This window comes from Lathamus discolor, chromosome 2 (assembly GCF_037157495.1).
Source record: "Lathamus discolor isolate bLatDis1 chromosome 2, bLatDis1.hap1, whole genome shotgun sequence".
NCBI lineage: Eukaryota > Metazoa > Chordata > Aves > Psittaciformes > Psittacidae > Lathamus > Lathamus discolor.
The window spans coordinates 5,735,663-5,753,495 of NC_088885.1; the positions used below are offsets into that span (position 1 = coordinate 5,735,663).

The window sequence follows — 17,833 nt, forward strand, 5'->3', positions numbered from 1 at the left end:
GTTTTGCACAGCTTTTCCCATCCCTGGGCAGGGGGAATGGTTAGGTAGTGGGTGAAAGCCTTCTTATAAAAAGACCTTTGAAGTATTCCAAGTGGTATATATAATACTTCAGGGAGGTACAGTAGCAGGTTTACTTCATTATCGTGGAATAATAACCTTGATGAGAGACAGACTGCTCTGGAAAAATCACTTTGATGATCAAGGAAATTATTTTTTCCTTTTTTTTTTTTCCCCACCTTCTGTGTTTGGCTTTTCTGAGCCTTTGTTTTTTATTATTACTTTAATGTTGTCACTGACCCTAGAGAGTGAACTAAAGAAGAGTTTCTGTTTGTAGCCTTTTGCCGCCTCATACCACCTGTAGCTCAGGGCGCTTCTGGAAGTAGAGCAGGTCCCTGACATGTGCCTCAAGACTCCATTTCTCCTATAAACTCTACCTAAAAATTATGGAGCTGGTAGTTTAGTTCAGAGCTGAATGGTAAGAACCTTATTACTGACTGGGCTGTAAGTTATTCCATTCAAGTCCAAAAATGAGCATTCTTTTTGCCTAGCCACAGCGTATCTTTTTTCACAGAACTGGAAGGGAAAGCTATTCAAGACACACTCTTGGTACTATTCGCCTAACACCTAGCTAGGGACTACAGGCAATTAATGGACAAATTCTCTTCCTTGAAAGGTATCCCTTCTACTCCTTATTAAATGTCAGGGGATAGATACTGCAGTAAAAACACATAGAGAGATCTCCTTTTTAATGCAATATATGCACTAAGACCTCACCTGCATCAGAGCCAGATCAGAGTAGGGAGCCTCCTTCTCAAGGGATGACTCTGGCTTCTTGAGGCTGCTGCCTTTCTGGCTGTTTTTCTTTTGTGCTAGAATAGAGCAGCTGGACAGTGGAACAAGCGCCTGGTCTTCTCTCCCACACAAACCAGTGTCTTCTGCTAACAAGTCTGTAAAGTGTTCTATGTTAAGTAAGCTCTTACGTTGTCCAGCAGTGCACCTCTCCAACTAGGTGGCAAGGTGGTACCATACTAACATTTCATAACTGGACTTTGAGCATAGGCAGAGATGGAGAAACACAGGCTGGCAAGACGAGGAATTTTCTAGTCTTTGCTGGCTTTGTGCGTGCTATAACTGCAGTGGCTGGCCAGCTGAGCGAAACTGAAATGGATGCTTTACAAAAAGTACATTTGCATGGGCTGGCTGCCTCCAGATGGGATTTAGTCATGGCACTCGCTGCCAGTCTTTTAAAAACTAACCTTTGGAGTGTGTTTTGGGCTGGCGCATAAATTGCAAGGTTTAATTACAAGTCTCTCATTACCCCTGCCCAGAGGTGCTGTATATAATACTTCTCTCATTGAGACAACTTGAAGCATTTCCCTGAAGGCATATAGGAAAAATAATCTCAGTACGTACAGACACCCACACACAACCTAATACTTAATGTAGTCAGACTTTACTCTTACTTAGTTCTCCTTGTGATTTAAGCTAGACAGTGTGGTGAGCAGGGGAAGAATTATAACAGTCGTACAAGAATTTGGCTCAGTGATAACATAGGCTGACTCACTTGAGACTTGGGACACCAGTTTCTTGTCTCAGATCAGAGCGCTGAAATTAAACTTTGAGAAATAGCACTTGACTTTGGATCATATGCTCTGGATCTGAGGTTGGAATTATTTTCTTGATGTTGAATCATCAAACAGGAAAACTGCCTCACTCCATGGGAGACACTGGATAGAGAGATTGTTGTGAATGCTCCATCCCTGGCAGTGTTCAAGGCCAGGTTGGACAGAGCCTTGGGTGACACGGTTTAGTGTGAGGTGTCCCTGCCCGTGGCAGGGGGTTGGAACTGGATGAGCTTAAGGTCCTTTTCAAACCTAACTATTCTATGATGCTATGATTCTATGATTGGGTTATTTCTTATCTAGTCATTGCCACATCGTAGAACACTGATATTGGCTGGAGCTGGAGGACGGTCCAGGTTATATTTTTGTGGAATAGAATTAAACTCAGAACTTGTGCAAGGGATGGTCTTTTGCTCATACAGAGGTAGCAAGATGAATCTGGCTGATTGGAAAAGCGCCTAGAGCTGCCTTAAAAACCCAAGCAAGCAAACCAAGAAACTTCAAAGTACTTCCTAGGGAAATAACCCTCCAGTTCTCGCCTCTGATCTTTACCTGGTGCTGGGTTATTTGCAAAGTTATTTTACCTGTGTGAGTGGGTTTTTATAAAAGCTTCTGGAGACCAGTATTGATACGTTTCAGAAATACCTTTCACATTCAGCTGAGATGCAGAATCATTGCTGCGTACAACGTGCTTTTCAGAGACAGTTGATTTCTATGGCCAGATGTGAAACTCTGAAAAAAGAAGTCCTATGGATGTACTTGCAGGAACCCCCCTTCTCCCTTAGCTCTAATTGTGCAAACGGCATTGAGATAGTCTTGCAGTTGTTTGTCGTTTCCGTGAAGCCAAGACAAAGATTAAAGAACCATCTGGCTTTCTGAAAGCTAAAGTTAGCAGACCTCTAGCTTGAAAGCAAAAGCTGTTGGATCCGTGTTGCATGGACATTTTAAATGTAACTTCATTTTGCTCATCTCCAGTTCAAATCCTAACCACAAATCAGCACTCAGAGCTTTTCCCTCTTCATAAGGGTTAGCATCCGAACAGAAAGTACCATTTCGTGGAGGTCTCCGATAACTTTTGATCTGTTCTTGCATTTATGCTCCAATAGAGTTTAAAGACAGAACCTGAAAAGTGAATCTGGATGGAAAATTTCACGATAAAAGTGGGTTTTTTTCCCCTTGTAGAATAGGGTTTTTTTAACTTCAAAAACATTTTTGGGGAAGTTTTCAAGCTAACCTTTTTGTACATCTCTGTCAATCTTGCTATGACGTTTTTACGAGTCTTTTCACTTAGTAATACTAGTTCCTCATAAGCATAGAGATTCCATCATAAAGAACTCTTCAGGGCTGTTAGTGATGAAAATACCGTGTCTGGTTTTGTTCCAGGCAACATTACCAGTATCAGAGCCAGAAACCCACTCTCATTTGATTACTGTTGTATAAAATTTAACCTATAAACAAACACACACAGAGGAACCTCCCCTTCTCTCTACCCTTCACCCAACCCCTGAGAGTTAAAGGTGCTATGAAGGATCTCCAAGTCTAAGAGCAAAATATTTTCATGTTTTGATCTGGAGATCTTTGTTTCATCTGGAATCCCTGCATAAAAAATAAAGTAAGTAAAACTGCGGGTGGTAGGATGCAACAGAGGGTTCAAGAACCAGGTCTTTGCCCGACCAGTGAACCACTTCAACTGATTAGCATCTGTAGCAGTAAGTTATGCTTGCACTTTTCCCCTATGGGCAGTCCTTTGTATTTCTACTGCACATCTTCAGTATGCATCAGAGAAATTCCCCTTGCATCAAACCAAATCTCTTCCTGGGGCTAAGTGGAACAGTGTTGAAAGTTCAAAAGTAAAAGGTACCTAAATGATAACATGGTGGTAATTTTCTGCCTGGGGGAGTCCTAGGTATGAATTTAGAGAAATCACCACCTGAGTCACTTCTGCAAAGGCAAATAAATTGCCTGGGCATTCAACAGCACAATAAATTCAGGTAACTGCCTTAGACAAAATCATAGAATCACAGAATGGTTTGGATTGGACCTTAAGATCATCCAGTTCCAACCCTCTGCCATGGGCAGGGACACCTCACACTAGACCATGTCACCCAAGGCTCTGTCCAACTTGGCCTTGAACACTGCCAGGGATGGGGCATTCACCATTTCTCTGGGCAGCCGGTACCAGTGCCTCACCACCCTCACAGTAAAGGACTTCTTCCTTGTATCTAACCTGAACTTGCCCTGTTTCAGTCTGAACCCATCACCCCTTGTCCTGTCACTACAGTCCCTGATGAAGAGTTCCTCTCCAGCATCCTTGTAGCCCCCTTCAGATACTGGATGTAGACATCAAATATCTTAACTATGCTTCAGGTCAAGGAACCTCACATGGACAAACATTTGTGTGAAAGGGGCTACTTACCAGCTATGGTCCTGGTGGGAGGATGTTAGGGAATAAACACCCATTAAGGCTGAGTCAGCCTGACACCTGTAGTGATTTAAGTTAGGTTAGATAGTCTGTCTCCTGAAACTCTTTTGTCCATTGGCTCTCACTCAAAGAATTCAGTCATTTTGCCTACGTCTTCAGCTTTCTTTAGAGAAAGACTGTAGTCTTCCTTTCTTCTCTCATAGTGAATTTACAAACCACTGGTTTGGTGGGCCATGGAAAAGGGATTGGCCACAGCGCTCACTCACCAGCTTTGGCTGCTTATTCAGGTCAGTTGGAAAGCATAGCTGGTGAACATGGAAGTCTGTTTCAAAAATGTGCTTTTCTGTAAATGTTTAATACTGAAGATCCAGTTGAGATCCAGTGATTTCAGTTCCCTTCTGAGTAAACTCAAAAGTGCCCCTTTGGAGCAAGCAAACTTCAAATGGCTTGAGGACTCTCTGAAGAGCAGGCATCACTCTTCCTCTTATGTTGTCTGGCCACCAGTGCTGGCTTAAAAGCACTGAGCCTCGCTGGGACAAAGTGGCCTGCTAAAATACACTGTTGTTAAGCCTGGTAGCCCACTATTGGTGCCCCACCGCCCCCAGTTATGTTTCATTCCTGCCTTTCTCAGCAGGAGCAACTCTACTACTCCCACCGGAGCAGTCTTCACCTATGCACAGACCTAAAAGGCTCAGGACCACAGAGAGGGAGTCAAAGTTACCCTCAAAGCCATCTGACAGCCTGATGCTGGTTCAGACCTCATGTGAGAGTAAAAGCTTCCTGATTCTGTCAGTGTATGCAAGCTTTATCAAGGGAGACCATGAAGCTGAATTTGGGATTTTTCTCTTTAAAGTTGTGAGCCCCTTTGTTGTCTTTGGGCCAGTTTTAAAATTACTATTTAGCAAAGCATGTCCTTACTGCTATGTGCTTCTGTCTTGGCTAGCTGAATTGTATTCAGCTGTGTTTGTAAACTGAAACTCTCACAGCTCAAAGTCATTGAGGTATTCCTGCAGGCATGAATTTAGGAATGACCATCAGCAAGGTTTGGTTTGAGCAGACACTGTTGAGCAACACTGGAAAACAGCCAAGATACGAGCACCAGACACTGACGGGTATGAATTCAAAGCCAGTTCAGAAAATGAGCTCTGTAAGTGTTGTCTCACCTTCTCTGACTGTAAAAATGAGAACGGTAATGTTTGCCCACAGCAGTTAGTGTTTTGAATATGGATTTGTATTTGTAAAGCTCTTCAGTGAGGTAAGTTACTCTTAATTCAGGACACCATTTGACTGTGTCCATCTGAGTACACATAATCCTGTATTTTTACACCTAGCAAAAAAGATGGAGTCAAGGAATCCTTTCTTCCCAAAGTACATGACCATGCTTTCATCAGCCAACTCATAACACAGAAGTGTCAGGAGCAAGCTGTGCTGAGATTCCACTTGTCATTTCATTTTGATCTGGACAAGAATATGTTTTTAATATCTCTTGTGATTTCCTTCTAGGTAAAACACTGCACCCAATGCGTATCATAATTTCAGCTGTAGTGTATTTCAATAAAACCTCTTTTCTGACTGAAGACAAATGTGCTCTTTGTTCTTTTTCCCTTTACCTCCGCAGTGCATAGTTTGGGACTGGGATTCCAATGGAAAGCATGACTTCATTGGAGAATTTAGCTCAACTTTCAAGGAAATGCGAGGAGCTATGGAAGGAAGACAGGTAAGTGGAAACACAAGCAGTCTCAGTATGGAAGCTTTGTGGAGCAGTGTTCCTCAGACAATCCTGTAATAAAGCAAGTGACATTACCTCATTATCTCTCAGAAGTTAGTTGCTGTCTTGATCTCTCCCATAGTTTTTATTGTTTCCTGGACATGTTAATCTGAAACCACAAAAAGCAGCCTTTCCTGTACTTCCATGCCTGAAATACTTAGGGTCCTTTTTTTTAGTTCACAGTCTACAGGCATCTCTTTCTGCTCATATTTATTTCCTTTGAGCACAAGCACCTGGTTTCTGTGAGGTGCTGTGCTGTTATGGCAAAGCAGATGCACAGCCTTGGTGCTCAGAGCATTTCCCTACTGGCCTAAGGCCTTGATTGGGCGAGGGTCATTTTCCACCTTTCTCCATTTCCCATGTTATTGCTGCCAGGTCTAGTTTGAACCCATCGCAATGAAGCTTAGCTGTTTCCTAAATATTTCATGAATTGCAGTCCTAAGGGAAGATGAAATTGTTAACTTATTAATAGTTTCACTTTATGTCAGCGTGATCTTTTCAAATTGAAGTTGATGGTAATTATTGAGTATGATAAATGATTTGGCATATCTAATTGCAGAAATTGTCATTTCCTATTAGTACTTACTCCTGAAGGGGTTAGCTTGGATAAATTCTCTGAGGGGGAGTTAAAAATGTTGACTTTCTAATCTGCTGATGATTTGCATTCACTGCTTCATGGTGATCTCAAAACCCAAATGCCTAATAAGCTTTATCTGGGCTTTACATTAAAGTTGTGTTTCTAATGTGTTAATAGAAAGCTGACAAAGAGTCAACGGGTGTTTAATAAATGGTAAACAGTCAGGCTATTCCTGAGGTCAAGAATTTGTTATGATACTTCCAGATATTTTCTGTTGATGTTCTTAGAACAACTTGGAGCTTAACAGACATTGCTCATGTGTGTAAAATACTGTTCATACGTATCAGTCATCTATTAACCCCCTAGAAATAACTTCTGAGCAGAACCTGAGTGTAAGTGCAACCTTTTTTGTTCCTTCAAATTGAGTCAGAGGATCAAAACCTAAAACAAACTGAATTTGAGTGGGAATAAAACCTACCTAAAGAGGTAAACAGATTCCAGAACAAGGCCAGTGATGTGACAACACTCAGTTTGGTATGCAAATACCTGTGGCTGGGAAAGGGACTATGTGAGAGTGGTAAAGGGTGTGTATTTCCAATGAAAATGTGTTCAGGAGAGCATCATAGTCCTTCCCAAACAGACAGCTTGTTGGCCAAGACAGAAGACTTGTGGTCCAGAGTGCCGGAAATGGCTGTGAAGGATAAACTGTATATTCTTCATCATGGTGGAGAAGCTGTGTGCTCTTTTCATCCTCAGCTAGTGAAAGGGATGAATACTTTCAGAGGCACAAGAAGTTAGTAAAGCCATTTATCAATTCCTGTTTTAGGTTGACAGTGTAATATCAGAGTGCCATCCAGGAATGTTTTAATGTTGCACAGTGCGTGAAGTGCCTGAACCTTTGTCTTGCTAAGGGTCTGCCTTTTGCCATTGGGCAGGCTGCCTTTCACCTGTAACACTGCAATCTGCTTTTCACCACAAAAGCACAGCTCTTCTCCTCCATGTGCCTAAGGCATTGGGACGTTATTTCTTCCTTGATGCTCTCATTCTGTTGTTACTGTGCAGTTACTCTGTGGGCTTGCACCTGCAAAATCTGATGCTGCTGTTACAGCCAGTTCTCACAGGAAGCAATTGCTGCCAATGTGAGAATCAGTCCTTCTCCCCCCTCCTCTTTTCTAATCCTTGTTTTGTTGTCTCATCTAGGGGAAAACAAGATTTAGTGGATAACATAGTCAGTAATAGTCATTTAAGTAGCAAATAAATATTGCCCCAAAAATATATATACATGCTAGGTGGCTCTTGCACCTCATGAAAACAGGATTTGGCAAGCACTGATAGGCAAGAAAAAGCAGTAGGGAGTTTGAGTAGATCCTGATGAAAATTATATACTTATTATGAGAAAAGTATTGTGAATCACACAGAGGAGAGGTCACTTGTGTGGGAGGCTGTGTCACTTGTCACTTGGCTGAAGCCAGAAAGCAATTTCCCTTTCCCTTGCTCTCTTTCCTTCAGTCCCTCCCTCCCTTGTCCTTTCTGCTTCTTCTCTATTCTCCAGCAGCAACTATTGCTGCTAAAGGCAATATATTCCATTAGCTGTGGACCCTGTAAGTACATCTTAGTGCATGGTTTATCTCAACATCCTTTGTGCAACATTAAGTAATGTGATTAGCATTTGTCAGTTTTTTCCTCAGTTTTATTCTTCCCAAGGGAAAAGCATGTGAAATTGAGTGTTTGAATAGAGGGGGGTTCAGTAAACCTCGAGGGAATGGCAGAGGAGGGAGGAGGAAGGTGTGTTTCGCCTTCAAGTGGATGTGTTGCTAGGTGATTCTAATAAGGAAGACCACATCAGAGAATCGTAATATGGGTGAGGAGATGAGTAGGTCAGACATAGTCCTGAGTTCCTAGAAGAGATTCTTTCGTAGCTTCAGACCAGGAAATGTTCTGTTTTCCACGTAGTGCTCTTTTTCAGTCAGAGAAATAAAACTGACAGCTACATTCTTCAGCCCATGGTGTTAAGCATTCTTTCACAGCATCACAGCAGTCAGTGATGAAGATGAGGGACCAAAACCTGGAATGTAATCGCAGATGCTGTGGAAGCCAGTGTAAAGAGCAGGACTCAGATCTGACATCCCTGTTTGAGTTGCTAAGGAGATGCAGTGAAACTTTTCATTCTGGTTATATTTGATTTAGTGCAGTAGACTTTATGGCCAGCTGCAGGACATTGCTGTAGTTCTGTCAAATAATAATCAAAGCACCCTGGTGATTGTTAGCTGGGGTTTTTACTCACCCAGGCAACCGGAGAGAATAGGACTGAGCGTTCATCATTGAGAGGGGATCTAGGAGCTCTTCTTAACCACCAGCTGCAAATCTGTGCTGTGTTAAAGTAGGATACAGCAATAGCGTGGCTCTCCCTCTCTGCCCGTCAGCAACATCCCTATTAGTTATTATCACCTCCACAAGTTGTCGTTTAATACATTAAGCAGTAAGAGTGAAGTTACATAGTCTGTGCTGGGGAGCAGGAAGAGCTGTGTGTCATCTGTGAATTGTTAGTGCTTCTCACCGTTTCATCAGCTCACCTCATCCCTGGAGGAGTTCACAGGGATCTTGAAGTTGCCATTTAATGTACACAGTGCATCCTTCAGAAAGCACAGAGTATTGTGACCCTCTTGTAGTATCTTGTAGCTACAATATTCTTCTATCTTGCAGCCAGTCTCTCAACTGCTACAGAACCACTTGAGGTGGTCAGAGTGAGTATGTGTACTTGCTTACCAGACATGATGGTGCTTCTAAAACTGTTTCAGTTCCAGCCATGGGCTGGGTACTGATTACCCCAAGTTTTGGGTGTTAGCCTCTGATCCGATGAGCTTGACAACAGCGAGTTGGCTTGCTGGTTTGCCTTCACTGGGAGATTACTTGGGAATTTGTGTTTGAGAGCAGGCATCTTTTAGATAAACACCGTGAATCGAGCACTGGCAGCTTCCTAGTGGTTGAACCAGTACTGTGTGAAGGAAGAAAAGAAGTATCCTTATTTGAATGGTTGATTCCCTATTTCGATCAGGAATGCTCTGAGTAGTTCTTTTCTAACTGTGGTAGGTCTTGGGTGAGATTCACAGATAATGACTCCTTCAGAGTGACATTGCTCCCCACGGCTGAAAGGACTGAATTGGTCTTTGGTTGGTGGTACAGGTGAATTTAATGCATGCTGTTTAAGAAGACTTCTTGATCATGACAACCTCAGGGTAATAGCTTCATGTCTGTTTCTGTTACCTTGTTGTTACAGACTGCTATATTCTGACATCTCACCTGGTTTCATACTGACCAGCAACGAAAAATGGCATAAGTGTTGCTCAAATATGTGTCTGAAGCAGGCATTTCTAAACTGTGTATTTACCCTTTTCCACTATTCCAGAATTCATCACTTACTCTTTCACCATGATCTTGACACAAGAAAACACAGTAAGAGCAAGTCCATCCTATCACAAATAGTGATAGCAAGTCCTATCACAAATAGTGATAGGGTGGGGGTTAGTAAAATACTAGTAAATAATCTGAGTTTCTTGCATGCTCAGGATTTGTTCAAAATATATGTATAATATATATTTAATATATGTGTAGCAGGTTTATAAAGGGTTCTAATATTGATCTAGAAAACATTTGAAAACAAGACTAGAAAAGCTTCGTAAAAAATGTAAAAACTGTTAAAGCTTTTCATAGCTGAAAGGAGAAATCCTCTACTAATGAGAAAAAGAAAAGTCACCTCTTTTAATGGAGGCAGTAAAGCCAGAGGGATTTGGGGGCAGAAAAGTCACAGGAACATAAAGCACCTGGATCCCCGTGCAGCACAGGCGTTATGTAAGGGAAAAATCTGTTCCTGGATTATGTAAAGATGGACACGTGTGGATATGCACACATCAAAGGGAAAGGGGAGGAAGAAACCCTGCTGTACTTACCATCTCCACGGACATTGACACGAGTTCAGGTTGTTATGAGGGGAGTGAGGATGGCTGCTGAGTTATTAAAGGGGTGAGGATGTACTGAGTTGCACAAGGTTGGATGGGGTCCTGAGGGGGTCTGGATTGGGTCCTTTGCCCAGATATCTATAACCCTCACTCAGAGCTTTTGCATCAGGTAGCCCTTAAGGTAACTGCATTAAAACCAGCTCTTCTCCCATGGTGGGTGTCTTTCTGGGACAGAAGGAGTTTAAAAACCCCATCCTGTCCTCTTGCCTAAAGGGGAATAAAGCAGCTTTTCGGGCAGGAGTGGCTGGAGTTTGCTTAGAAGTGACTTGCTCTTCTTGAGGCACCACAGAGAGATAATGCAGGATATAATGCTGCCTGCTTACAGTTGGGGTTTTCACCCTGTCCATTAGACCATGGTGCCTTCTTTGTCATTTTCAAACTATGCCATTTGTTGCAACAGCTGTACAGAAAGGACCAAGAGAGAAACAAAAGAATTGCAGGGCAGGCGAGAGAACATTCTACTGATAACCTAGGCTTTGCCATAGCTCTCTAGCCCTTTCCTCACAGCACTGTCCAGTGTCCTCCAGTGCAAGCACAGCATTGCAGAGAAAGCAACTGCTCTGTATTATGGTTTCTCCTGCCTTTAGGGTACATTAAACTCTTCAGACCTTTATTTCTTTCTCTGAATAACTTGTGCTATTCAGTAGCCACATACTGTCCAGATTTTGGTTCTACTGTCTTTGGCTACGTTTAGTCACCTCCACTTGCCTTTGCTGGTGTGTGGCATGGGTGGTTGCATGGTTTGCTCCTCTCTTCTGAAGCTTTGGTAAGAGAAGGAGTAAGGATGTTTGGGAAAGCAGCATCCTTCACTGCAAAGAGTTAACATTTTCCATTGAGGGATCTGTGTCTCCTCACTATAGCAACAGGGGGATTAGGACCTTGCAAATGTCAGCATTAGTTTGCTGACTTTCATTGAAGAAAAGCTGGATGGAGTTTGTTTTACATACAGAAATTCTCCACACAGTGGTTTAAATCTGAGGGTATAAAACACCAAAGCAGTGTAGTCTGAGGGTTCCTTACTAACATTTGCAACAGTACTTATGTTAAAGTAACAGGAAATAGTTAAAACCAGGTCACTTTCTGTTTCAGAATCACTGTGTTATTTGACGGGGAAGGAGCTTGCGTAGCCCAGAGCTGCCAGGCACTGGGAGGAAATGCTGAGTGACTTTCAGAAAGATGAATCCAAGCTTCACAATGGTTACCATTAGTGTCAGATTGCAGACTCTTTATGAGTTTCCTCTCGACTGAAAACTTAAATTAAGAGGCAGAAATTAATCTATAAAAAACCATGTCAGATCCCAGATCAATTCTGGGAATATAGGAGCAGAGTGAAAATTGAGGTTGGCCTCACAGGTCAACCAAAGTATTTAAAAGTTGGTTCTCATTATTACTTACCTGCTTAGAGTTGGGTTCTGAACTCTGTTCCATTTGGAAGAGTTAGAGATATGACAAGGCCTGTATAGGGAATTTCCTTCAAACGATACTTTTCACATCTTCAGCTCAAACTGTGGGAATTGCCGAGGTCAGAACTGGATCTTGGTGGGTAAGTGAAGATTGAGAGTTTTAGCTAAAACAGTCTTACTGGTTTTTTAAGTCTCATTGGGAAATGTCTTCTCCTTCCTCTCCTCTCCTATTCCCTTTCCTTCTCTATCTTATCACACCAACAGATTTAATAGGTGCAAAATTGTGCTTTCTTTCTGTTTTCCTGCTTTCTGGGAACTTGCTAGTGTGTTCTTTCCTTTGCTTTATTACCCACATGAGCCAATGACATGTTATTGACTTGCACATGGAATACTTTAAGCAGCTTTAGATAGTTGCTGAGAATTATCTGTACGTCTCAAAATGCACTGCAAAGATGGGTTAGCATTCCCAGCTGCATTTTACAGTTAGCACAGAGTAGCTGAGAGGCTGGCCAGAGGCACAGATTTTTTCTCCCCTGAAGTAGTTTTTTAGGCCACTTTGGTCCTTATACAGTGCAGGCTTTCCAGAAACCAATGAAATGAACAAAATGTTTATCAGGCTTAAGCGATCGTTTTCCCAAGGAGAAGAATTGTGTGCACAGTGTAAGGGTTCATATAGGTTGGGCCTTGCTTAAACATGCACATTCGAAAGGGTTTGTATAGGAGGATGGGAAAATTAAGGAAGTGCACCTTGGCTATCCAGGCAAAAGCAATGGGTCTGTTCAGTCAAGATCAGTGTCAAAGGGAGGAACACAAATATTGGGTCTTGTTTTAATTCTCTATTTGATTTATTAGGTTCCTTAGAATTATTGAATCAGCCAGGCTGGAAAAGCCCTTTAAGCTCATCCAGTCCAACCATTCCCCAGCACTGTCAAGGCCACCACTGACCCATGGCACTGAGGGCCTTGTCTACGTGGTTTGGGAACAATTCCAGGGACAGTGATTCCACCATTTCCCTGGGAATACCTATGCATAATGTATATGATGTATATTATAAATGAATATGCATATTAACGTATATTATAATATACGGACAGCACAGTTCCTCTGTAGGAATGTTTCTAGTAAGGTTGGAGACAACTGTGCGCTAAACCCTTTTGTCAGACAGCAATTAATCAAGGTCAAGCAGGCAGTGCTTTTGCATCCCTGTCAGATTGCTTTCCCACTCTGGCATTGTGTCACGGAGCACTCTGTTTACTCCGAGAGAAAGGCTTTTATTTCTTAAGCCTCACTGCTTCTCTTGAGTAGAGGAAAATGTTTATGGAGGGTTTCCCCTGAACACGTGGGCCTGTGGCTGCCTCTCTTCTCAGCTGGAAAATTCATTTCACAAGGCAAATAACTGAGCTGGAGGCTAACTGGGAGAGCGAGCAGATGTGCTTCCTGCAGTTGAAACACTTCTTTGTCTTTTGCCATTCTTCACTCTGTCACCCATATCCAATAACAGAGTAAAGAACATACTCCTCTTGCCCTGTGTGGAGAAGGTCTCATATTGCTCCAAGACTGTATGTTTTGCCTTCCTTTTTTGGACACTGGACAAAACCTGTAAGTCTGTGATAGTACAGAGGCATCCAGATACATGCTGTTAGGCAATGGTTTGAAGATCAGTGAAATTGCTGATGCTGTTCATAAGGTAAAAATAGTTTTATGTGCTCAAACACTTTCCTCAGGTGCTATATGAAGGTCTTCACTATAGACAGAGTATTGTAACATCAGGTTTTCTCTATAGACAAAGTATTGTAACATGTAAGGTTCTTCTCTATAGACAAAGTGTTGTAACATGTAAGGTTTTCTCTGTAGACAAAGTATTGTTACATGTAAGGTCTTCACTGTAGACAAAGTATTGTTACATGTAAGGTCTTCTCTATAGACAAAGTGTTGTAACATGCAAGGTTTTCTCTATAAACAAAGTATTGTTACATGTAAGGTCTTCACTGTAGACAAAGTATTGTTACATGTAAGGTCTTCTCTATAGACAAAGTGTTGTAACATGCAAGGTTTTCTCTATAGACAAAGTATTGTTACATGTAAGGTCTTCACTATAGACAAAGTATAGTAACGTGTAAGGTTTTCTCTATAGACGAAGTATTGTAACATGTAGGAAGGTCTTTTCTATAGACAAAGTATTGTTACATGTAAGGTCTTCTCTATGGACAAAGTATCGTAACATGTAAGAAAGTCTTCACTACAAAGTATTGTAACATGTAAAAAAGGTCTTCTCTATAGACAAAGTATCATAACATGCAAGAAAGTCTTCACTACAGACAAAGTATTGTAACATGTAAGGTCTTCTCTATAGACAAAGTATTGTAACATGTAAGGTCTTCTCTATAGACAAAGTATTGTAACATGTAAGGTCTTCTCTATAGACAAAGTATTGTAACATGTAAGGTCTTCTCTATAGACAAAGTATTGTAACATGTAAGGTCTTCTCTATAGACAAAGTATTGTAACATGTAAGAAGGTCTTCACTGTAGGCAAAATATTGTAAGATTTAAGACAGATCTGTTTCATTTCAAAATGTCACAATAGGGATTTTTTTTATGTAATTGGTCATCCTGGTTCCGTTTGGAGATGTATTCTTCATGTTACCCAACATCACATATTTTCTCCCAACGTATGAAACACCTGAAAACAGGAAAAGTAAAGTTCCTAACTGTATTCAGGGGAACATTACTGATAAAAATCTGGATTTACAAATCCCAATAGATACTTGCATGTGCAAGTGTACATTTTCCACCTGCAGGAAGAGGCATGAATAATATTGTAGACATTAGAGCTCAGGGTCTGAAAACTTGCCTTTGTCAATCTGCCTGGAGCCAGAGGAGGGCAGAACACCTGAAGTGGAAATGTGTGAGGTCCTGGGAGCTGTTAAGATGGGTATAACACAGTGTATTTCAGTAGTAAGATAGGACTATTGTGTGGTAAAATTGTAAGTAAAACTAATCAGATCATTTTCAAAAAGGGTTTTAATATATTCCTCTGGATAATTTTCCAATTTATTACTAATTCGTTAACTGCATCTTTGTGCAGTGTTTAATGTGTTTGTTAACTTCTTATTTTACTATCAGACTTAAAGAAGAAACTGTTGCTTTCTTTCAAGAGAGAGCGAGATGATCTCTGATCAGACTTTTTCCCATCATGAGTTTAATACAAAACACCAGTGTCTGCATCGGCACTGTTGTAATTAATAAATGCATCAGGTTGCTCCCTCCAGTGTTCTAATTTGTATTAAGTTCCCTCTTTTTTGCTCCTCTTAAATGACCTCAAAAGATTCTCACTCTTGTGTACCACCCTAACCTACAAGACTAGAGGACAACAGCACATGAACCTGGATCTCTCAGTGCTGTGCCCACACATATCTGTTCAAAGAGAGCTGTTTGCCCCAGGCCTTTTCTATTAAGACCATTATCTGCATAGTTAATGGTTTTCATTTTTGGCTCTGTGTGCACCATTATTTGACAGGATTTAGTCAACTGTGGAAATCAGACAGGGCCACTTGTGTTGATTATTCAATTTGTCCATAAATTTTCCTTCAAGCAGTGACTGCTGTTTCTCACAGGTACAATGGGAATGCATTAACCCCAAGTACAAAGCAAAGAAGAAGAATTACAAGAACTCAGGCATCGTCATCCTTAACCAGTGCAAGGTAAATCTGTGTTTTGCTTTTTGACTGTTCCTTCACTACACTCTCAGCAATATATTTTAATGGTGCTTGAAAGTGTACACTATAAAGTAGAACTTCCTGTAGAATAACAGCAATGGAAACTGATCCTCTACAAAAAGTAAAGACAAGGACTTTAATTCTAAAAGTAAGCTGACTGTCCCCAACTCTCCTCTTTCATTTCTCTTGTCCTGACTCTGCTGTTGTGCAATGGAGTAAGCAGTACTAACCTCTTACATTTGTGTCTCTGTCTCAAACTGTATTTGACGCTTTCTTCCCTTACCTTATTTTCAGTTGGTCCCTTCCCTCCTTCTAATTTACTTTGTTTCAGGCAGTTCTCTGGTGTTTTAGAAATACACAGCTAAGTTGAATATCTCGCTTTCTTGTCTGCAGATCCACAAGATGCATTCTTTCTTAGATTATATCATGGGAGGCTGCCAAATACAGTTTACAGTAAGTGTCTTACTTCTCTAATTCGTTTAAAGAAAGGGAATCCTGACTCATTACTTTCACAGAGAAATTATTCTTCCATGCCATTGCTGGCTAAATTATTAAGGCAAAATGTATTAAGTGTGGAAAATAAAACTATGCTAATGCAGTAAGATTTTTCTTACTTATGCTGTTTATGTTTTTCTTACTTAATGCTGTTTTATGTTTTGAACCATGAGAGTCACATTGCAAAAAGTAAAGACAACTTCATACAGGGATAAGAAGTTAGGCTAGTATAGTCCCACCAATTCCACCTGAGCTATGCCAGGTCCCGAAAGCTGGAGAACTGAATTAGCCCCTGTGACAGTGCTGACTGGCCTTTGCATTCTGAGCCTCTGTTCACAAGCATTTCAAATGCCCTTGCTCGAACTGTGTCACAGGGAGGGGAATTCATCTCACCTCTCTTGAAGCATTTAAATGTAGGTGTCCTCCTTGTCAGTCCTATGGGCCAGCCTTCCTTGCCAGAATGAGTCCTCTATTAAAGTAAGTTGTTTACCCTTTAACAGTGCCATACAGAAAGTCACAGAGAGAGAGACAGTCCAGCCAGGAACCTCTCTCTGTCAGTCATGCTGATGTTTCGTACCTCAGCCATAGCTACCAACAGTAAGATGGCACTACAAGGGGTCACAGTTGTAATTTAGAGTGACTTCAGAAGCTATTAAGTTCAACGAACAGGGGATAAAATGATTTGTGGAGCTCCCTATAAACAGAAAAACAATATTTTGTATTTCCAAATAATCGTAATATAATAGTATTTCTCATACACATATTTGGGCTCAGTTCCTATCTGGTTTATCCCAATTACAGGGGTAAAATCTAATGCTCCAAGGTAATATTCTTCTTCTGGAGATCTTTTCTTGTCCTGTAGCACCTTGCCCTGTTGCTGCTCCCAGGTATCACATATCAAACATGTTCCGTTTCACTTTTTCTAGACAGGCCTTTATTTTCCAGAAAGATTTGACAAAAATAGGAAGTTTTTTGTTGTTATCCCAGGTTCCAGCAGCTGTAGGAGGTAGTGGATTGTCATCTTCTGTACAGATCCACTTTTTGAGGTGTAGAACATGCACTCTGCCAGTACAGCCCACAAACTCACTGTATAGCACCCAGAACTGAGGACTCTGGTTTAGGTGTTGCAGGAAATACCTGCTGTAGTGAACAGAGGTCTTTGTGGTTGCATCCTGTGTAATTACCTCTCTACCTTACCCAGCTTCTTCATCTGGTATGCCTGCATGCCTGCAATGCCCATTTCTCTTCCAAATCTGAAACTCACCAGTCCCTGGAAACCCCTTTAATTTGTCTTTCCTGACATTTCCTCCCTAAATATATGACTGGAAGCACTCAGTTATCTGATGTGTTCAAGGTCATCCGCAGAAAGGCAGTAATATCTTTAAGTAATATCTAAAAGCCTTTTTTTATTGGGAAAGGCGCTTAAGCAAATGCAAAGTCTAGTTAATATACATTTCCCACAACTCTAGCACAAGCACAGGACCATTAGTAGGTGTCTGGGGATATACATATTATTATGTTACAGTGGTGCTTTTCAAACTCATCTTTATTCCAGAGTGCACTGAAGGGTCATGGCAATTTGCTTGCCTTTTATTTACTTGTTGCATATTTCCTGTTAGTAGGTTGTGAACCACAAGTTGAAAACTGCAGTGTTAAAATGGGTTAAAATGGATAGTATTGCTTCTGCTGTATTTTACTATTCCAACGTTCAATTTTGCTGAAGTGAAACAAAACCATTGGCAATAGGAAACTTGGGTAAACTCATCTGCAAGGACAGGCAGTGAGTACTTAAAGGAAATGAAAAATCCATCA

At 41.2% G+C, this 17,833-nt stretch overlaps 1 protein-coding gene across 4 annotated transcripts in view; it reads left to right on the forward strand.

Annotated features, from left to right (window-relative positions):
* Window positions 1-17,833, forward strand: part of CPNE4 (copine 4) — a 289,357-nt gene that overhangs the window by 230,963 nt on the left and 40,561 nt on the right. For 3 of the 4 annotated variants that reach the window (XM_065665582.1, XM_065665583.1, XM_065665584.1), the window contains 3 exons: window positions 5,663-5,761; window positions 15,425-15,511; window positions 15,920-15,979. In XM_065665582.1, coding sequence (XP_065521654.1) covers window positions 5,663-5,761; window positions 15,425-15,511; window positions 15,920-15,979 — 246 coding nt within the window. The remainder of the gene's footprint in view (window positions 1-5,662; window positions 5,762-15,424; window positions 15,512-15,919; window positions 15,980-17,833) is intronic. The other variant, XM_065665585.1, reaches the window with a different exon arrangement.